At 38.7% G+C, this 23215-nt stretch overlaps 2 protein-coding genes across 3 annotated transcripts in view; one reads left to right on the forward strand and one right to left on the reverse strand.

Annotated features, from left to right (window-relative positions):
* CDR2L (cerebellar degeneration related protein 2 like) overlaps window positions 1-1374 on the reverse strand; it is a 28833-nt gene extending 27459 nt beyond the window's left edge. Inside the window, exons 1-2 of the mRNA XM_070735949.1 lie at window positions 1353-1374; window positions 86-240 (exon numbers count right to left, since the gene is read on the reverse strand). Of these exons, the coding sequence (XP_070592050.1) occupies window positions 86-164 (79 nt within the window). The 5' untranslated portion in view covers window positions 165-240; window positions 1353-1374. The remainder of the gene's footprint in view (window positions 1-85; window positions 241-1352) is intronic.
* Window positions 1375-8182: 6808 nt separating this feature from the next.
* Window positions 8183-23215, forward strand: part of HID1 (HID1 domain containing) — a 67045-nt gene continuing 52012 nt past the window's right edge. The window contains exons 1-2 of one of the 2 annotated variants that reach the window (XM_070739962.1): window positions 8183-8727; window positions 22482-22631. In XM_070739962.1, the coding sequence (XP_070596063.1) occupies window positions 8662-8727; window positions 22482-22631 (216 nt within the window). In that variant the 5' untranslated portion in view covers window positions 8183-8661. The remainder of the gene's footprint in view (window positions 8728-22481; window positions 22632-23215) is intronic. The other variant, XM_070739963.1, reaches the window with a different exon arrangement.

A 23215-nucleotide genomic window follows, 5' to 3' on the forward strand; every position in this document is an offset into this window, starting at 1 on the left:
ATCTGCTGGGTCATGACTCAGGCCGTCCCTTTTGTGAAGCGCACCCTAGCTGGGGGTGCGGATGTTTTGTTTTACCTTCCCTTACCTTGTTCCAAGTCTTGCTGGCCGTACCACGGTTCCTCCTCCTCACTCTGAAACTCATCCATCCTGTCGGCGCTTAGCATGAACTCCACTCCGCAAGCATCCAAAATTGAGCTGCCAAGCAAAGAAAGGCTGATCTCCCCAGGATAACACCGTGGACTGCTGCAGAGTGAGAGAATCAAGGGGTGGGAGGAAAACGGAGGGAGGGAGGGGACCAAGGGGATGCTTTCCAAGAGACTGGCGATCGGTCGCCAGACTTCAAGGCGGGGATCGGCGGAGATGAACTACAGGAGCAGATCCCGAGATCCCTGAGGCCCAAACAATGGCTTTGCAGAGGTTCCGTTGTAATCAATGCTGCTTCTGCAGCGGTGTCCTCAAGCCTCCAAATTTTTTCTCCCCTGTCTGCATCACCTTCGGTCTCTTTTCGTCTGATTTTCCCTCCCAAGGAGAAAGGGCGGGAGAGCAGGGAGGCGGCGCACGGATTTCGTGTCCCCCCCCCCCCCCGCTTTCTTGTTCTCCGCGCTTTCTTGCTGCCTCTTTTGTTACGGAGGGAAATCCTGGACCTGGATGCTGCAGGGTTCTTGCAGCGAGTTCAACGGGTGATGCACAAAAGAGCCAAAGCTTCCTAAACGCAGCCAGTTCCGACTTGCACGCAGCTCGGTGGAGACCTCTAGCACGGAACTGCTGCAAGAAAATCCATGCCAAAAGACGTGGAAGCAGGAGGGGAGCGGGAAGGGAGGACGGCAGACCTCCCTCCTTGTCTCTTCCCCCCTCCCGCCGCTCCCGTTCTTTCAGACGCCTTTTAGCGACTAGGCGGATTTGACTTGCATTCCGGCAGGATCTGGAGAGCAAGGGCGGAGTCCCTAACGGTGCCCAGGCGGGAAGCGTTTTTCTCGTGTGTGTGTGTGTGTGAGGGGAAATTTATCCCACTCGTGGAAAGCTGTTTTGACACGCACAGGACACGTCTGAGGAAGAGCGAGCGCTGCCATTCCAGAAATCGCTGGTGGTTTTCTTCGCCATTGTTACTACTCCCTGAGGAAATCTTCACTCTTTCTCCCGCCGCGGTAAAAAGAACCGCTCGCCTGGAAAACAGTCCCGGTGCTTTTTCTAATGGCTACCTCCCCCCCAATTGAAAGGACAACAGATGGCACAGAATAAACAAGATGGGTGGGTCGCGTTTGTCGGTGGCCCGAGCGGGAGCTCCTGACTTTTTTTGTATCCCCCCCCCCCAACCCACACAAAAGAGTCATCATTACGAGTATTGAGAGTACCTTATATGGGGCTAGAGCGCTTCATTCTCCGGAGTAAATCAAATTTCCTCAATAGGTCCGAAGTCCCTTTTGTTTTAGAAATCAAACCCAAACTATGGGCCCAGGTCAGCCTACAACACTGTCATGCCTTTACTTTCTTTCTTTAAAAAATGGAAATGGAGAGTTGTTATATGGATTAGCAGAATTAGCTTGAGAGATTACGCCTCATATTTGTGCCAAGCAACCTACCTAAACCGCAAATATTTGGCTTGAAAGTCTTCTCATAAGGTTCCCATTATATCCTTACTTTTAATAGAATTCTTTATATAATTCTTTATTGGCCAAGTGCGATTGGACACACAAGGAATTTGTTATTGGTGCCTATACACTCAGTGTACATAAAAGAAAAGATACATTTGTCAAGAATCATGAGATACAACAATGAATGATTGTCATAGGGTACAAATAAATAATCAGGAAACAATATTAATATAGATCCTAAGGATACCAGCAACAAGTTACAGTCATAACTGGGAGGAGATGGATGATAATCTCATCTTTTTAAATTTTTTAAAAATTAAAAGCTCTTTGTCTTCTATTTCTCCATACATATTGTAAATGACCATAACAAGAAGAGCAACATATTTCTTCACCTTTTATTACTGAGTTTTTTTTCGTATTTTTTTGTGCTTCTGAGGATCTTTCTTTCAAAAATGTATTTAAAAAACCTCAAGAACAAACCCTGCCCTCTTATTAGCTAACCTGAAGTGTAACTGGAAGGAAGTTTCTGTCCTTTTACTACAAATTACAAGAACAATGGCATCTCTCTCTTGACATGGGAAAGCCTACTTTGGCCAGAGCCAGGCAGAGGATCCTAGGACTATCAGACAGAAGGCATTGTGCAAATCTTATATCTTTTTCTATTTAAAGGCCTTTTTGTGGAAAGAAAAAAAACCAGCAATAAATTACAAATGGAAGACTTGGTTATTTTCATCTGGACTGTGATTGTAGGAATGATGCCACTAACTGTTGTAATGTCAAACTAATCTGTTCTACTACTTCTTTCTTCTGTCAAAAAAAATTTTTTTTGGGGGGGGGGTTGTCCTTAGCCTTGAATACAGGATCCACGTCTCATGATTTGTTATTTAATGAATTTATTTTATATCCTGCCTTTCCTCCAAAAGCTCATGGCAGAATTCATAGAATCTTCATTTTACAATCTGAACAGCCACTTGCAATATAGGTAGTCCTCAATTTATAAAAGTTTGTTTAGCGATTGTTCAAGGTTACCATGGCATCGACAAATGCGATTTGCGAGTTTTTCAAAGTTATGGTCTTGGCCGCATCTCTATGTTCATGTGATTCAAATTCAGATACTTGCCAACTGGTTCTTATTTATGATGATTGCTGTGTACCAAGGTCATGTGATCACCTTTTGCAACCATCTCACAAGCAAAGTCAATGGACAAACTAGATTCATTTAACAACCACTTTATTAACTTATCAACTGCAGTGATTCACTTAACAACTGGCAAGAAAGGTAATAAAATGGGGCAAAACTCACTTAACAAATTTCTCATTTAGCAACATAAATTTTGGGCTCAATTGTGGTCATACGTTGAAGACTACCTGTATTGGGTAGGCTGAGAGAGATTAACTGGCACAAGAGTAACTACCATAAGTGAATTTCCAAGACTATGTTTGGGGAATTTGGGGAACCATGAACCAACTAGCTAACCTCTGCAGCAGCCAACCCCTACCCCCCCAATATTTTTCTGAATTGAATCTTGCTTGGAGTTGAAAATAGAAAAACATTATAGAAACAAATTAGATAAATTTATAAATCAGTTATTATTTGTTGTCCTGCGCCTTTGGAGAAAACAAAAAGAAATTTAAAAAACAACTTCTAAAAAGTTGCCAAGGAGGTGGCAAATATTGGAAGAAAATTATTGGAAAAAATATTGGCTGCAACAGAGACTAGCTAATGACCAGAAGGGATCCATGGTTCCTAAAACTCAAAATATGCCTCTGATCATATCTGAAATAGATAATTTAACTTCATCTCTAAAATAACAGATCGTACTATATTTTTTCCACACTTTGCACTTGTTATTTGGTATAATGGGAGAAAGACTAAGGATACTTGTAGGATACTTCATTCATTGGTTGGGAGTGAAATGAGGAAAACATTGTATGAACGAGGAGAAAGTTTGTGTTCATGCACAATTGTAAAATTATAAATGAGAATAGGGCCTAACTAATTCAGGGCAGGCTAAACAGTTTTAATCCTGAGAAGTATGCAGGTAGATTTACTTATTCATACATACAAAATTGACATAATGATGTAAATAGATCAAATATTCCCCAATTTGGTGTCTATTTTCATTGACAGGGTTTTTTCACTCATGAGATTATGATTTCCTTTCCTTTAATACATAAAATTTGCATATACTGGAACGTAGTCTATGAGAGTCTCTGACAGGATTAAAAACTCCTTTATTCAAGTGCCACTTGAATACAATGCACAGATATTTGATATTGGATAAAAAGCTTTTTCATTATTCTGGACAACCCCATAATTTCAGTAGAGGCGTTTAATAAAATATAGTACTGTATGAGGTAGCTTAGATTTATTTTAAGAGTTACAATGAAGGGAAAAAAGCAAACGGTAAAAAAAGAAAAAAAAGTAACCCTAAGATTTAGAATAGAGGTATATAACTGATAGCCAAGAGGCACATGTGCCCTCAAAGCCTTGCATCCAACCTCAAAACCATTTCAAAAGTGCCAAACTTGGTTTTAACCAAGTTAAATTTTAAATTAAATTAACTTTGCTGGCTCAGTAATAAATCTCAGATCAGATGGCTTAATTTCATGGCTTACTTTAGTTTCAAAAGACAATTATACAATATATTAGAATATTTATTGTTAAATAATAAAGACAAAATAGATGATTTCAAGTGTAATAGTGAGACTTTAGTGTTTTAAACATGGTGTTTTTTCTATTATTTCCATAAATTAATGCATTCTTGGCATTGCACTTGGCTGTGAAGCAGAGCGGTTCTTGCATGTTTAACATAATGGCCATCTGCCTTTGGAGAACCATTAGTTCCAGCCTCAACCTTCATCCCTACTGCAGGCTCTATCTTGTTCCTTTAGGATCTCTGAGTCAAGGCAGCAGGAATGGGGGCATTGTTTCCATCTCTGCAGTTCTGTTAAGAGCTTACCCAATTCAGGACTTTCCACTACTCTCCCTTCCTGACTTGAGGAAAGAAAAGTCTTTTCTTCCATTGCTTAATGTTCAGTATCAGAACTATTGGCAGGTACAGAAGCTTTATTGCACAGCCATTTGGGCAGCTTGCAGTTGTGAGTGTCTTGCAATTGGGAACTGTGAAAGGAGCCAAATGTACATGATCATTTTATATTATTTTCCCAAAATGTTTTGTGTCTAGGTGGCCTTCCAAAAGAATTCAAAATTCTAAAATACGCTATACTACAATTGCTTCCTAACCCTCATCAAGATGTGAGAATGAGTAGATGAGGACATTCTAGGACTGGAAGGAATTAGTGGAAAATAGGATGCATTTTCAATACACCTGGAAATTGCAAATAAAAAGCCATAGACTTGATTAATGCTATCACGGAGAATAATCTAATAATCTAGGCATTTATCTTAGATCAGTGGTTGTCAACCTGGGGGTCGGGACCCCTTTGGGGGTTGAATGACCGTTTCAAAGGGGGCGCCTAAAGAAAATTTTCCCATGGTGTTAGGAACTAAAACTTCTATTCTGATGCCTTGAAACATATTTTTACAATCAGGCGTTTACAGTAGGGGTGTCCCTCTGACCTTCCTGCCAATCAGCTTAAAGCTCTATTGGGAGAATTGGCGCTAAACTTATGGTTGGGGGGTTACCACAACATGAGGAACTGTATTAAGAGGTTGCAGCATTAGAAAGGTTGAGAACCACTGTCTTAGATGGTCACGTGGAGGGGAAATTCTGGGGAAAAGCTAGGCTTGATACTCATCACTGATGTTGGTCATCCTGGCATTGATGATCAAAAGATCACTTGTAGGAAGGCTTGCATGAAGTTGCTGATCATTCAGCAACTACTGACAGTCTAACATGCCTAGAGAAAATATAAACATTTTGTAATTAGAAAGAGCCATATGCAATTGGCAATAGACATGGATAAGAGTTATATTGTTGGTAGTTTTAAGGTGCCAACTGAGTAGAAGTGAATTCAGCCCTAGGTTCAAGTTCAGGCCAATTGCCTTGCTCGTATTTTACATAACACTGAAAGTATTTCTGAGGTCTATGATCATTTAAACCTTGCCTGGAAGCAGGAAATAATATGATAATGGTTAGTGATGCCTACCTGTACAGTCCAACAGAGCCAGCAGAGATAAAATAATTTTGTTCTCTGTGTGCCCAAGCAGATTTAAATTAATGTGTCATTGTGTCTCTGTATAGTTAGCTCATCTCTGATTTCATCTGGATTTTTTTCTGAATTAGTTAATACATATCCTGAGGTAATATTAGCAACTTGGTTACAGTACTAATTACATTAATTGAATGAAGTGCAATTAATGGAGATTTCTTTGTGTATGTATGTATATGTACATATGTGTGTATGTGTATACTGTACTGTATGTGTATATCCCAATACATATCCTGAGCTAATTGCTGAAATTCCCACAATTTTTAAAATCTTGACGAAGGCAGCAAATTGCATGTTGCAAAATTGCAAATTACTTGACAGAATCCTCAAAAATATTTTTTGCACACACATACACACACACATACACTTCATATAGCGGCTAAAATTCAGAGTTTGTAGTTTCAATGGCCCTTAGGGCTAATTATAAATTCTAATGGGTTAACTGGTGGGAAATCATCTGATTTTAGACATATAGTTCAAGAAAGGCAGTAAATTTCGTTATGAAATTATATTGTCTGGCGGGGATAGAGTACATGTGCTCAGTGCCAATGTAAGAAAGAATGTCATACTGATAAACTGGCTAGTAACAAAATAAGCAAGATCCAGGTGCACATTGGGCCATTTTCATAGAAAGATATTTTTTCTTCATTACATTAAAGGCTAAAGTCACCATCAAAGAAGTCAAGGTTAACTCTATTCCTATAGTTTTTCTTGTAACAATTTTTATTCAAGATTTCAGTGTCTTACTAGGGCAAACTTATTATTAATATAAATTTCAAGCTGGGAGGGGCTGCCATTCATTTGAGGTGAATGTGATTTTATTAAATGAGGTTTTAAATTGATAGTTTTAATATTTAATAACATTGCTAATTTATTTGCATATTATTATTAGCCACTGAATACTTTTTGTTGAGAAAAGGCAAACTAAAAATTACCATATTTAATTTGATATTCGGCAGTGGGACTATATATGTTTTTTCTGTCGAATAACCCTGGCATACCCATATATTAATGGGTATGTATATATATGTGTGTGTGTGTATAATACACACACACACACAATTCAGCAAAAATATGTTACATATTTATATACTGTATATGTATATATGTGTATGTATACACATATACACATACACACATACATACACACACAAAGAAAGCTCCATTAATTGCACTTCATTCAATTAATGTAATTAGTACTGCAACCAAGTTGCTAATACTGTATATGTTTACACTTAAAAATATGATCTTTAATAACTAGCATTTTAAACATTTAAAAGGGGAAAAACTTAACTTCATGTTAAGAACCCCGATTATGCATAAACACATGGAGAGTGAATTATAAAGAGAATAAGGTTTTAAAGTGTCCTCATTGAATATTGTGTTGCTGGGAGGGAGGGATAAGGCATGAAGCAATAAATAAATAATGTCAGGAGAGGCTAATGAAAGGAAGTGAGGGATCATTTTACAGACTTGGCTTCCTCTGAGGTACAGTGGGGAAGCTGTCTCCCTTGGCAAATTTTGAACACAATTAAGGCAGGCATACTGAGTTATCTTATTGCCATACGGTATTGTTACTGACAAATACAAAAAATGTTTTTTTGTGTATGTGTGAGAAACTCTTGTAAATTACCAAGTTCCTATCATAGACCCACTCTGGATAAACTTTATGGAGTGAGTATGAATAGAAAGGTATCAAATTATTATTATTTTTTAAAAAAACAATCAAGACGAAGGGGTTTGGACTAGCCCTGCAGATACCTAGCTTCAAAGCCAATCCTAACATTGCAAGATCACTTTGGGTTCGTCCCCTTCTCTCAGCCCAATTCTACCTACCTCACAGCCTGATGGTGGTTGGGAAGAATGAGAGTAGGGGGATGGGATGGGATATGAAACCTTAATAAATGAGCATTACCTGTCTGTCTGTCTGTCTGTCTCTCTCTCTCTATCTAATCTATCTATCTATAGTATCTATTATATATATTATATATATTTCATTGATTTATATGCCGCCCAATTATAAATCCAATAATAAATAAATAAATGAATGAAATTTTAAATGAAATGAAAATGAAAATGAAATTTTAAAAAATTTCCGAAGGCCTCTGATCATGGAGCGTGATTAAAAGTACGAAACAAGTGTGCCTAAAAGGAGGAAATACCTAAAAATCTATTTTAAGGGCAAGCAGCCAAGAAAAACGTGGAAAAGAAGGGACCTTGTAGAACGGCCTTTCCCCCCCCTCCTGCCGACCTGAGCTGACTCGCTTTTAAACACGGATTTCCCACTGACTGGAGCTACAGAGAGGCAAGGCAGGGAGGGGGAAAGCGACAGGCCGATCCAGAGACGGGGGGGGGGGGAGGATTCGGATGCGGCGGCAGCGGGATTTTCATCCGGCGTTGAGGAGAGAAGGGGTGGGGGTCGGGGAGGAAGAGACACCTTCGCCGGTGGGGAAGGTGGAGGAAAAACGAGCTCGACCCAGCGGGACCGAACCAGCCAGCAGGGAGGAACCAGTCGACGGCTCTCCGAAGCGAAGGGGGGGACGGGGACGGCTGTCGTGTAACTGAGGGAAAGCGAGGCGGAGCCGCGCCTCTGACGCTCAGGAAAGGCGGGCTCAGCGCCGGGAATAGCCTCAGCTGCCTTTGACAAGCGGGAGGAGACCAGCCAGCCTGCAGGGAGCAGGTGGACGGGAGCAGCGCGGATGGAGCCCACCGCGTCCGGCAAAGGGGGCGAGGACGAGGGAGATTAGCGGGACGGGCGGCGGCGGCAGAGGAGGGGAAAAGGAAGGCACTGCTACCGCCGTAGGGAGAGACCGCCGGCTAGCGAGCGGAGGAGAAGAGAGCAAGGCGGGAGCCGGGAAGGGAAAGCGGACCCGGATCCTGGTGGTGCTGCAGGATGGGGAACGCCGACTCCAAGCTCAACTTCAGGAAGGCTGTGATCCAGCTCACCACTAAGACCCAGGTGAGCGGCTTGCATGCAAAAATAATAATAATAATAATAATAATAATAATAATAATAATAATAATAATAATAATAAGCCCGGCCCAGGTCGCTGCTTTACAACAGAGGCGCCCGGGGCAGGTGGAGACAGGGTGGTGGTAGGAAAGGCCTTTTGAGGGGGTTTTGGAGGAAAGCTGGTGGACCAGGATATTTTATCAGAAGCAGTCGGCGAGGGGATACTTTTGGTTGGGGTCGCAACAGGATCTCTTTTCCCCACCACTCTGGGGTATTGCATTGGGGGACCCATTGGAGAACAGCTGGCGATGGTTCAGAAACCCTGCTTCTTTGGTTCAGGAGAGATGGCTAAGCCTTGATTGACAGGCACCCAAACCAGTGCTGGGTATGGCAAGTTGGCAACCCTTTGCCTTGGCAGGAATCTCCAGTTTACTACCTGCTACACTGGCAAGCCCCCCCCCCCCAAACAAATCGTTGGAGCCCTCCATCCCTTATGGCTCTTCTGAAGTTCAGCCCTTAAAGCTCCCTGACTTTCATTCAGAGCTTTCAGGATTTTAGGCCTAAGAACAGTATCCACCTGACCATAGGTGGGAGAACCCGTTAGAAGAAGATGCGTGAAAAAATCGGTAAGGTAGCCTTTTTAGTAATGCTGTGCAATTGATAGAAAGCCACAGGACTCACCAAAATAGCAATCACAACACTGGTAGTATTGAAACTCAAGTCTTTGCCTCTCTCTGGATCATGGAACTGCGCTGATGACATTTATTTTATCTATATTTTGTTGAGCTACCTTGGATCTTTCAGAGAGTAGAAAATGGTCAAAATGTTCTAGAACTGGGAAAACACAGGTTCAAGTTCTCAACCAGAGAAATCTGCTGGTTGATTTTAGGCCAGTTGCTACTGTATGTCTCAGCCTAATCTACTCCTTAGTGTTGTTCTCATGGGAACACATTAATGATATTCCCATGTAAGCTGCCTTGAGCTCCATTATTTATTCTAAACAATCTAATACTTTCTATTTTTTCTCCTTGGAAGCATGGAGAACAAAAATTGTTAGAGCCTCAGGATGATGTCAGGTGCATAGAGTTATTATCAGGCAGAAAAATTATCAAATAATAACTAGTAGCCTACAGGCAAAACCTAGCAGAGTCACTGAGAACAGTCTTGGCAAGTACAACAGCTGTTACAACTTCAGAAACATCCCACGCACTATAGAAGCAGATTGGAAGTCTAAAGTGCTGGTTGCTAAAGAAAGGCCTCTACTTTGTATTTGAGGAGTGAGAACTGGTTACTTAAAAATCACCATCTAGTTTTGTGTCTAAAAAGTTTGAAATGTGAATCTGGAACATAGAGAACTACTTACCTTGTAGAACTCTTGGTTCAAAATACAAGTAGTAGTGTAATTCTCTACACTTTACAAATGCTTAAATTTAGTTACCATTCTGAAAAGCAGTTACAGTGAAGTAATGCAGAGAGAATTATTAATTTCAAAATCTCACTTTTAATTTCCCTGCACTGGAGTAATTCTGTCTTAAATTTATGGGTGGTTAGGGTTATTAACAAAAGAATATCCTTTCCTTAAGGAAGCTGATTGATTTTATATTTTTTTTGCTTTCCCTGTGCACCTGATGCCAGGTCACTTCTTCTCTATTTTTTTTAAGATCAGGTTTCACTATGTTTAAGAACAGTTTCAAAAGCGATAAGCAATGCTTGCAATCTCATAGAACAGGTTGTGTTTTCAAGAGGCATTTAATATCTATCTTGATTTTTACACAAGTCCATGTATTTTCAAACTTGGGCAATAGATGAGAGAAATTAAAACAGTTTCCATAGTGTTGTTAGATATATTTTCCCCAATAAGACTATACTTGGGAAATATTTACTTGCAGCTGAATACATTGAATACTTTTCTGTTGAAAGGATTTTGTGGTAGCTTTGTAAGTAGTCCTCAACTTATGACCACAATTGGGATCAGAATGTGTTGCTGAAACAAGGCTTAAGTGAATCATGACTAATTTTATCATCTTTTTTTTCTCTACTGTTGTTAAGTGACTCAGTCACCTCACAGTTGAGTGAATCAACCTGTCATTAAGCAAACCTGGCTTTCCTCATTGATTTTGCTTGTTGGAAGCCATGGAAAAGGCCCCAGATGGTGATCCCATGACCCAGGAGGCTGCAACCATCATAAATATATGCAGATTGCAGAGCACTCAAATTTTGATAATGGGAACATAGAGATGCTGCAGTGGTTATAAATGGAAGAAGTGGCTGTGAATCATATTTTCAGTGCTGTTGTAAATCCAAACAGTTGCTGAACAAATGGTTGTAAATTGAGGATTACCTGTATAGTGAAAAATGAATAAACATACATGTCAAATAGAAGCATAGGCAGAACTTGCAATATTAAGGAAAACATAAACAGGTGGAATATAAGTCCATAACTAAAACCCAGTAAAGAATCCTGAAGCCCTCAAAATTCTTTGTTTCTATTATGTATTTGTTAAATATCTTGGGGTTTGAACAAAGAAGGGAGAGGCAAGAGAATAGAAAAGTACAAGTTAATACTATAACTTTAGAGCCAATGTGTGGAGCACTGAAAACATCAGTCTAGGAATGGAGAGATTCAGGTGCTAGTCCACCCTCAACCAAAGAAATTAATTTGAGCTCTTTGGCAGAGTCATATTGTCTCAATCCAATCTGCCTCAGAAGCCTGCTATGGGGAAAAATGGGGAGTGTAAAATATGTGTCACCTTGAGCTCCTGAATGAGAGTTGGACTATAAATAAAATAAGGATAGGGGGGAAAAAATTGTCTGTTTTTTTTAATTTCTTCTAATATATTTTTTTATATTATGTACGTCCAAATGATAAAAGGTGAAAAATAATCATAGACAAGTCTGGCCAGAAGAATAACCTACTGAGTTCAGTTAAACTTTACTATGGGTTAATAAATTAAGAATTGCAGCTATGATATAAACTTTAGTTTTAAATTTTTAACTTGGCCCATGATTGTGTTTGCTGATTTTAAAAAATAATTTGAAATAGTTTGCTGATTTTAAAATGAACAAGTGTGGGAAGTGGTGGGAAGAATGACATGAGGAAAAGTAAGTAGAAATACCTATATGTACATACTTGAAGGGCACTCCTAGAAGATTTTTGTTTGAGCCAGTCATCAAAAGATCTCTGTTAAGATACAACACTAAACTTATGAACTGCACTCTTTAATTATAATTACAATTGATTTCATTTAATTGTTTTGATTATAGACCGGCATAAATATGTTTACATAACAGTCCTAAGTAAAAATTAAGAAAAAATAATAGAATAAAATAAAGCCAAATTATTAACTTAAAATTAACAGTACAGAGATTAAAATATAATTGAGACCTATAAAACTAAAAGCAATTTGACAATCAATAGACTAAAATGCCACCTGTAATTGGATAACTGCAGTAAAAGTGCTAGGGTTTGTAGAATACTATGAGAAGATAAAGCTGTGTTAACTTATATTGAGTTTAATACTTGCTGAAACTCTATTAGGATTTGTTGAAATTATGACAGTTATGATCCAATCAACTACAACAGTAACAACAAAACAGAATAAAACAGAATGGTGATTTTTATTTAAAAGGGGGAAAAGGAGGGGAGGATGGAAAGTTGGAAACTAGAATAAAATATATTAAATTAGATAAAGCTCAGCATCACATTAGTCAATTTTTTTACATTTCTCTGACACAGAACCAGGCTACATTGTCTGAATTTAATTATACAGAGAGGGCATTTCCTTTATAGAGCATCAGTGCAAATGAACTGATATACAAAATGCAGCTCTATGATTCACCCTAAAACTTTGTCAACAGGAATTAAATACAAACCAAATCCAAGTTTCAGGTCCAGCTAGGAACAGGTAGCCTATTATGCTAATTAACTCTATTCAAGAAGGTCTGTAGAACTCTTTTTTTTTTTTGCTGTGAACATGATTTTACTTAGAAATAGACTTGCTCATAAGTTTTGTTTCTTTTTCTGTCCTATGTTTTTCTGTCCTCTGTAATATTCCATGGAATTTTATTCCATGTAATCCAGTTGTGACTTCAATGTCATTTTAATCTTGGAGGAATATTTCTTGGGAGCCTTCTCTTAATGGATTTTTTTGCCTCATTTTCCAGATGTAATCTCCTCTATAATGGGGAGCTTTAGATCTTTCTGCTCTTTTGTGATAATATTTAATTGTTTCTAGTTTAATTATAATTCTGTATTAGTCAGTATGTTATTATTTAGTTTCCTAATTAGGAATATTTTGTGAAAGCTGGTTATACAACTAATTAATAAATTTGACATTGTTGTTTTTGACTATTTGGCCAAAATAAAACTAAAATCATGCTTTCTTGCTCTCACACTGGCTGACAGATGCAAGCCACTGGATATAACAGTCTGTGTACATATGTACACACCCTATTTGCCTTTTGTGTAACCTCACCTATTAAAATAAACAATTATAATATTTTCAAATATCCGACTGCAAACCTAAACTTGCTTTCTAGTCTTGCAAACATTATTGAATTTGTGAGTACATAACACTGTTTTGTTTGACACAATGTGTACTTGTATGAATACTTAACTTTTTTCTTTCTGCTGAGCTATTGTTTTTGTCATAATAAAACTAGTTAATTTGAAAAGCATTCTTTTAAAAAACTCCTAAACTATTCTGAAGCCTGTAATTGCAAAGGCCACAAAAAGAATGCTATTGTTTAAGGTTAGGTTTACCTTAACAATGATTTGGCTGGTTTTACAGATTGTGCTAAAGCAAAACAAATCAAACAAAACAAAACAACATGATAATTTGTGGCAATTTGTGAAAAATAGTATGTATTAAGCTAAATTGTCTTGGCAAGGATTTGAAGTCAGAACTTGAACATCCCAACCAAAGCATCTTCATTGCCCTGTTTTTAATTTCCCATTATCTGAATATCCATCACTGAGACAGCCTGCTTTCCTGTTTAAAAAGGAAGGTGCTTTTTCTCTTCTTTTCACAGATGTATCCTGTTCCCATATGTAGTTTGTTTTTCTGGAAATTATTAAAGCAACTGGAATCCACATTGACATTTAAAAAATGTATGTTTACAAACAAGGCAGTTAGCACACCTGCAAGGGCTCATTCAGATAATATATTAACAAAGGATGGCATTTCCGAATCACTTGCTAAAGTCTTGTTTGCAAGAATTGCATTAAGAAACAATATTCTTTTTATTTAATGTCAATAATTGCTGAGTTAAGCCTATTTCCTACAACTAATTTCTTAATCGTGTAAAAATACAGTATCTTGCCATTCTTTAGATAACAGTGAAAGGAGAATATAAAATGCACAGCAAAATAGGCTCCTGGTTGGTTGGTTCTTGTTGGGTTTTTTTTTTTTTGAGGCAACCATGAGAGATTATTACATAGGTAATCTGAGAAAACAAGGTTATAAACATCAACCACTGTACAGAGAATAATATCAAGCAATGTCTTACTGAGTACTCTTGCTTATCTGTTTTTTAAAAACCAAATTTAAAACACATCTGAAGGCATTCCATGAATCAAATGTTATGAGCCCCAGTGATGCAGTGGTTAGAGTGCAGTACTACAGGCTACTTCTGCTGCCTACTGGCTGCTTGCAATTTGGCAGTTCAAATCTCATCAGGGTCAAGTTTGACTCAGCCTTCCATCCTTCTGTGGTTGGTAAAATGAGGACCCAAATTGTTGGGGCTAATATGCTGACTCTGTAAACCAGTGTTTCCCAACCTTGACAACTTAAAGATATCTGGACTTCAACTCCCAGAATTCCCCAGCCAGCGAATGCTGGCTGGGGAATTCTGGGAGTTGAAGTCCAAATATCTTCAAGTTGCCAAGGTTGGGGAACACTGCTGTAAACCACTTAGAGAGGGCTGTAAAATACTGTAAAATAAGTATAAGTGCTATTGCTATACACAAAGGTTCTAATTTGAAGTGTTACTCGTTGGGATAAGATGTGAATATTGGCTTCTAGTGAAATAACAGGAATGTAGGGAAGAGGATAAGCTCATAAGAGCCCAGGTCCATTGCCATGTATATAGATTATTGTAATATGATGCCTTTAAAAACTACCTGGAAATTCTTCAATTTTTTAAAAAGTTTTTTATTTTTCTTCACATTGCATAAACATACATGACATATACCTTCATACCAATCCATCAATTATATAATCTCTTGCAATAAACTAATAATATAATCTAAATCACATTTCAAATTCCCAGTGAAATGTAAAAAAAACAATCATTTGATAAAGCCTTTGTGGCTTGGATCTTCAGGGTTGATAGGACCAACCCCTTTGATTATCCTGGGATAAGCAACTAGTTATCCTCATTTTTGGATGTTTCTAGGACACCAAGGCCCTAAGGTACTTCTTTCCCTGTCCTCTGAAATAGTCTTCTATGAGTAGTTCATTTGTTTTTGATCCTAGTTATCTCCAGCTTTGGGATGTTATCTGTGATGTATATTTTTGTGTTTTAAGTTTTTGTTTTTTCTTCCTGTATTGTGATCCACCAAGCGTCTGCATATGATTGCAGCAAGAAATAAAAGCAATAGCAGACAAATAAATTACTCCTAGCCCAAACTTTTAAGATCATTAGAGGTTAAACCAGAATGTTAAATTGAGTTCACAAGCCAACTGGCAGGCTGTGCAGGTCAAACAAGATCGCTATCACATATTCTGGAGGTTTGACGTGAATTAGTACCAGTACTTTGGTTGCAGCATTATGCATTGTTGCAAGGTGAGTGCTTGCAGAGTCTATTATAGCAGCGTAATCCAGAAGTTATTAGATCATTAATAACTAGGACAATAATCTAACTTCATCATGAAAAGCTATGGGGGGCAAACTAGCTAAATTTAGGGAATAAATGTTCTTGCTACTAATATTACGTGCATTTAACTAATACTTCTCACTCTAGACCTGCTCTTTTAGGGAATTATAATGTATCAAAACTAGACAATGCAGCAAATCCAAATTCATATTAGATTATTCCCTTAGTGAAAGCAATTTTGTTTTGCCTGAATTATGTTAGGAGTCCAACATGAATTTTGTCAGATAGAAATGAAAAATATCCACCATCTCCATGCTGAGAGCTCCTGTTACTGTAGCTGACCCTATATTTGTTGAAGGGGCCAGATAATGAAAGGGTTGTGGTCTCAGTCCATGTCCCATTTGTCATCCAGAAGATATCTAATGCTGTTAGACCTCTTAAAGCCTAGAGCTTCACTATCATACCTGCTCATACATCACATTTAACAAGACTGCAGTTATTCAAGGCAGGGGATCCAAATGATTTTAATGATCTCAATGGTCTGCTTCAGTTTCATGGAGCAGTTATCTTACCTCATGTGGAGACTCAACTACAGTGATTTTATCCTTGAGGTCAGAGAAGGCTGAGGCACACAGAGGGTTGATTATTGCTTTTCCAGGATTTCTGTCCACATCCTCAGAGAAACAAGGTGAAGGTTACCTAAAGAAATCTGAAAAACAGAATCCTTGGTATTTTCCAAAATCATGTTTGATTACTGTATTTCATTTCATGTAACACTGTTCACTTAAGCCTACTCAGCTAGAAATGACTTCATTAGGCTCTGAGTAGACATGTATAATAATAATGATAATAATAACAACAACAACAACAACAACAACAACAGACATTGTGATCGTGGAGAAAAAGAAAGTATGGATCATCGACATCGCAATCCCAGGAGACAGCAGAATTGAGGAGAAGCAGCTAGAGAAATTAGCGAAATACGAAGATCTAAAATTCAAGCTGCAACGACTGGCATAAGCCAGTGAAAGTGGTCCCAGTGGTACTTGGCACGCTGGGCACAGTGCCAAAGGATCTCAGCGGACATTTGAAAACCATCGGAATTGACAAAATCTCCATCTGTCAATTGCAAAAGGCCGCTTTATTGGGATCGGCAAACATAATTCGCCGCTACAGCACGCAGACCTAGGTGCTTGGGAAGCACCCGACTGGTGATGAAATACGAAATCCAGCATAGTGATCTCGTTTGCTGTGTTGTACTGAAATAATAATAATAATAATAATAATAATAATAATAATAATAATAATAATAATAATATATTAGATTTGTATGCTGCCCCTCTCCGAAGACTCCGAAGTATAGGATTATGCTACACATTATTAGTGTTTGAAAATGTCCCTGCTATTCATGAAAGCAGATATTTTTTTCTAAATTGCATGTCGGTCTATAAAACATGTCTGCTTTAACAAGACACTAGAGTTAATATGAATCTAAACTGAAATCCAAAGCATTTCTTCATTTTCAGTGTTCACAGATAGATAAAGTATATTTCCTATATCTTCCATAGTTTCATTGAATAGTGGTTTTAGAGCCAACAGCTGTAGCTGTGTATTTTGTTACATTTAATTTAGAGACATGCCCTGGCTCAGCTGGCTTTGGTAAGAGATTATCTGCCATTAGGTTGGCATTGAATCCTAGCAACCTGATACATACACTTCTGGGTTTGTTTAACCCAGGGGTAGGCAAAGTTGGCTCTTCTTTGACATGTGGACTTCAACTCCCAGAATTCTTGAGCTAGCATGATTGTCTCAGGAATTCTGGGAGTTGAAGTCCACAAGTCATAGAACAGCTAACTTTGCCTACCCATGGTCCAATGGTTCTAACCTAACCTGTCAGGCCTTCCAATAGTGCATTCTCTGTTGGATTTGTCCACTGTAATTCTGTCCATATATTTTTCGTAACATTATGGACGTGGTCTTCATGTAATTATCCCAGTCAAGGTAATTTGAACCTGGTTTTTGTGCCTCTGAGAACTCTGGGTTGGTTTGTTCTAAGATTCATTTTTTGTCTGTTTGTTTCCTTGACTATCAGTGGTATTCTTAGAGGTCTTCTCCAAGCCAGAGTTCAAAAATATATTTTCCATTCTGCCTAATCAAAGTCCAGCTTTCATTTCCATAGAATGTCACAAGGAATTTTCTGCATGTTTTGATATTTGCAGTTATGGGAATATCTGATTATCTTTCCATAGTGCTAATGAAAGTGGCATTTATTCCTACAGATTTATATTCAGTAGATTGCCCTATCAATATTCATAGGGATGGAGTTTTCTCCTTGGCAATTCCTTGATTAGGATATTATTTTCTGCTTGATTGTTTGTCTCCTTGAGAGTTCCTAAACCAGGGGTGGGCAATTAATTTTGCCATGGGGCCGCATGAGAAATTGGGATGGTTTTAGAGGGCCGGACTAATATAATTAACTCAGTTCTATGCAATACTGACCCTGGCCTGACCTAAACACCCAGACCCATTCTACAGACCCTTAAGCTTTACGGCAAGACAGCACGCCACAGTCACTGCACTGGAGTGTTTGCCTGGTTCCTGTCCTCGGCCGCTCTCGGTAGGAGGTTGGGGTCTGCTCTAGTGTGAGGATGAAAGAGCTCACCACATCAGGAAAGCAGGAACCGGAGGAGTTCCGGCAGACACGGTGAGCTCTTTCATCCTCACACTGGAACGGATCCCGACCTCCATGGTCACAGATATCTTCTGTGCATATGCAGTAGCTGAGTTTTCAGCACTGCAGATGTGCAGGAAGGAAGCAAACCAGGGGCGAGATAAGCAGACTCGGTCCTTTCACAGGGTCACTTTTCGCCGCACCTGAGAAAGATCAAAAGGCGCGGAGCACCCTACCTACAACGAACCACTAAGGAAAGGAGCCCCTGAAGCTGCCAGCATTGTAGCCGCCACTCCTCCCTGCAGCTTGGAGCTCCAAGCAAAAGAGGTCCTCAACTGTTGCGAAGAAGGGACAGCTCTGTGTGCTCTCCACTGGCTGTTTCTTCCCTTTCACTGTTTTTGCTGGGATACTTCTGGCAGTGCAGTGGAATGTAGTAGCCATGAGCTGTGCTTTCCTCCAAGTCTCATCTGGAAAGTCTGACTGGGGAAGGATGCCTCCATTGTGGCTTCGCGGGAGGCCTGGTAAGCTGGGCACCCAAAAATGGCACTGAGGTACGAGTGAAGGCTTGGAGCAACTCACGGGAAGCTTTTTGATGTCTGGAACAGCGGCCTCAGGTCCTGCAGATGTGCACTTTCTTCCTACTCCCACTTCTGCTGTTCTGATGAGAGAGAGAAAGAGAAAGAGAGGAAATATGTGTATATGTGTGTGTGAGAGAGAGAGAGAAAGAGAGAAAGGAAGAAAAAGGAGGTGTGTGTGTGTGTGTGAGAGAGAGAGAGATAGACAGAGAGAAAGAAAGAAAAAGTAAGAGCAAGAGAAAGAAAAATAAAGAGGGAGGAAGTAAGGGAGAGAAGAGAGAGAGAGAGAGAGAGAGAAAGGAAGAAGAGGAAGGAAGCGCCACAAACCCTGCCACTAGACATGGCTTCAAAAGACACTTTGAAACAGCACAGCAGTTTAGGGCTGGAAGATATCTCAGAGGTCATCTAGTCCAATCCTGTGCCACAGCAGGAAACCTTACATTGTCTGGATCATTTTGGTGCCTCTAACAGAGGAAAATTGGCAGAAAGGAGAAAGACTAGGACAAGGCTGCCCTGCAGAGAAAGGCAGAAATGGCCCTTTACTTATGATCACAATTTAGCCCAAAATTTTGGTTGCTAAGCAAGAGTGTTGTTAAGTGAGTTTCACCACATTTTACTCAATGTGGTGAATGACATTTCCTGGCTCTAACGTGCAAGCTAGGGAAGAACATTTGAAGCCATGTGTGATGTTCTAATGTACAGAAGTTATCATTAAATGTGTAGCAGAACGTGGACTCTGGGTGTGTTTTTCCAAATGCAGTAATTGAGGTTGAATGTGTAGTTTTAGAAGAGCTCTCTCTCTCTCTGTCTGTCTCTCTCTCTCTGTGTACATACACATACAGTATATATAGTAGATAATGTATCTTTTTTGGTGCCTTTTTGCGTGCCCATAATATGTATGTACACATATGGCATACATATATATAAATAGAATATGTATGTACACATATGGCATACATATACTGTATATACATAAAATTAAATAGCATATTTTGGATGTTCAATAGTAGTAAATAGACAGGGAAATTGTATCTCCTTGAGGCCTTTGAGGCGAGGAGAGGCCAGGCATCCTAACTCTAACCCTTGATGTGAGTGAGGCCAAGTTGGCCATGCCCACCCAGTCACATGATCACCCGGCAACTCCCACCCAGTCACATGACCACAAAGCCAATCCCGCCCAGTCACATGACTGCCAAACCACTCACACCTGATCACATGACCACAAAGCCATGCCCATCATCACATGATCCTCAACCCAAGCCCACAAAATAAGCCATAATCAGAGAGTGGTAGTAAAATATTTGGAACCCACTCTTGCTCTAGTTTCTTATCAATGAAGTCCAGGACTTAAAAACTATTTCTGATGTTCTTGGTGGAAATTTGTTGTCTTCCATTTTAGCTTAACTTGGAATTTGCACAAAATCAGTTTATGACCCCTTATGTATTCCGGCCCCACCCATATTTTGCTGTTATAAGAAAACAAACACCCCCCCCCCATTTTTTCTGCATTGGGATTTGAAAAATAAAGTTGGAGAAATTTAACATTTGTGATTTTATTGTTTACATGCTTTCTATAGGAAAGACTGTGTAGTGAAGAAATGACTTTGCTCACCAAACAAAACTTTTCTGCTCAGTAAAACAATGTCTAAATTGTTTGAGATTGTCTTCACTAAGTTATCATTTTGCAATTTGCTTCAAGGTTGTACTGAAAACAGTCATTTGAAAACATGTTAACTAATATATATGTCAAGAAATTGATATATTTAAGGAATATAGTTTCCCCCAATTATTGCACTAATACTTACTGTACAGTGGTTATTTTGAGAATCACTTCCACTAGGCTGAATTCCATTCCATTTTGTTCTCCTGGACCTTATACTATAAGGTTCACAAATGTCCTATAAAAATATTTGATCCGTTTATAGATGTGTTTTTGTTCTCAACGTATCTCAAATGTCTCACCTTTCCTCTCCTTTCTCATGAGAAGTACGGAATGCAGATTTGTTGTGTTATCCATTGGCTAAATGTGCAAATGCTTCTTGTATTAAAGCAATCACCTGTGACTAAGTGGTAAGGAATTTAAAGAGACTTATTTTATAGTTTGAGGATGGTGGCAGAAGCAGCCAGTCATTGGTCAATGAATGGAAATATTCAGGACAAACCGGCTTTTCTATTTTTAAACTTTTGAAGAGAAGGCATTCAGTTTGAAATATTGTACAAGCAACTACAACGGCAACCCAAAAAATTATAGTAGGGTTTATATATTTTTTAAAAACCACCCTCATATATTACAGTAATTAAAATAGGCTAAAAGTAATTGAAAAGTGAAACAATTGGTTAGAATGCAGTATCACAGGCTAAGTCTGCTGACTGCCAAGAGTTCGACCCTGATCCACTCAAGGGTGACCTTGCCTTCCATCCTTCCAAGGTTGGTAAAATGAGTACCCAGATTGCTGGGGGCAATATGCTGACTCTGTAATCCATTTAGAGAGGGCTGTAAAGCACTGCGAAAAGATATGTAAATCAAATTGCTATTGCTATTTAGTATCAATATGGTACTGAGTTCTTCAATTTGTCATTAAATCTAGATCATATATTGCTTCATCTTCCCATTTTTAGTATTAAATACTTATCAAAAATTGATAACAGGCTTGTATCTTGAATCCACTCCTTAAAATCAGGAGGATACATTTCTTTTCAGAATGTAAAATTATCCCCTTGGCCAGGTCCAGACTTGGTAGAGCCACAAAACCTGCTAAACTAGTTTATACTTTGCTTACCTCCTTTTACTTTTGCCATTTCTATTTTAATGACATATTGCCTATTTGATAAGGTAGTTTCCTTCATCATAGCCAATTCTTAAACAACTTTTGCCTTACTTTTAAACAACCTTTCATCTTTATAGCAGTGTAACTTCAGAAAAATGTAAGCCAGGAAATTAAACAAACATATATTTCCTTCTCACTCATCTTCCCTAAATAGAGTTAAAAGCCATGATTGTTTCAAATAACTGCAGTTAGTCAAGAACTGTTGTATGTTTATTGTGTCATGCTGGGAAAAGAGATCAACTGAAAAATATATCTTTCATATTTTGGCTTATTGGATGCATTCCATTAAACCATAATAACTAGAGTGCTAGAGCTGTTCAATGTAATAAAATATCTTTTACATAGTTTTATTATAAAGAATGACAACCTTTTGTGTAATTGAAAAGTAACTGTAAGTATTTTGTGGTCCCTGAGTCACAGTTGAGTGTGAATTTGAAGAAAATTGTGTAATGCTCTATGTAAGCATATAAAGTTGTATCTCATTAATTTTCCAAAGAGGCCATTTTGTTAGGAAATCTATTCTTTAAAAAATTACAACTGATATTTTAAATCTTGTCTTGTTTTTAGTTTTTACTAACTCCCTTGCATTATTTTTCTTCCACTTATTTCCTGGTCAATTGTAGCTTATTGTATTAATGATGCATTCATGATTATTCTGTCTGGAATCTTGGATTGCTTTCATGCTACAGTACACTAGGTAATATTTTTCCGCCTTATATTTTAGTAGAGATTTGCAGATGTTATCTTGAAGTAACTTGACATGCTCATCAGATCAAATATTAAAAGTATGAATATTGATCATAAATGAATATCAAAATGAATATTTTATAGCTTTTGTGTTCCCAAATGGATTTGTATTTGTTTTTCAGCCCGTAGAGGCCACAGACGATGCCTTCTGGGACCAGTTCTGGGCAGATACGGCTACTTCAGTTCAAGATGTCTTCGCTCTAGTTCCAGCTGCAGAAATCAGAGCTGTGAGGGAAGAATCTCCTTCAAATTTGGCTACTTTGTGTTATAAGGTAAGAGTGAGCAATTTTTTCCCCTGTTGCAGTTCAACCATAGCAGGCCTGGGCCTTCTATGGCCCGCGGGTCACATCCGGCCCTTTGGCTGTCCATGTGTACCCCACGGTGGTGGCGACAGCAGGACCAATGGCGGTGGTCCTATTGATTCGACCCTCCACAGCAGTCCCTGTTTCACATTTGGTCCCTTGGGAAAATTAATTGCCCACTCCTGAGCTATAGAATTGCCTGCTTCATTCAGTATAGTTTATTTAGCAAAAACAAATCCAACCAAGATTAAATTCCTGTTGTACTGTTAACGAAATTAAATAAGATTTCAATTTTATGTCTAAATCCTATACTTCGGGTTTTTCTTTTCCTATATAGAAACGCACAGGAGCCATTTACTGCTCCTGATTTCAACTGGGACCACAATGTAGTATAATAGTTATTAAAATTCTTGTATCCCATTGCCATTTTCCAGTAGAAACTCATTCCCAACCTTTTTGATCCTGAAACTTGTTATTTTTAGTTGGGAGAAGGAAGATGGCATGTTTTCAGTGAAAAAAATAGTACAATGAAAAACGCTTATCTCCTTTTTCTT

The sequence above is a fragment of the Erythrolamprus reginae genome, chromosome 2 (assembly GCF_031021105.1).
Source record: "Erythrolamprus reginae isolate rEryReg1 chromosome 2, rEryReg1.hap1, whole genome shotgun sequence".
In the NCBI taxonomy this organism is placed as follows: Eukaryota; Metazoa; Chordata; class Lepidosauria; order Squamata; family Dipsadidae; genus Erythrolamprus; species Erythrolamprus reginae.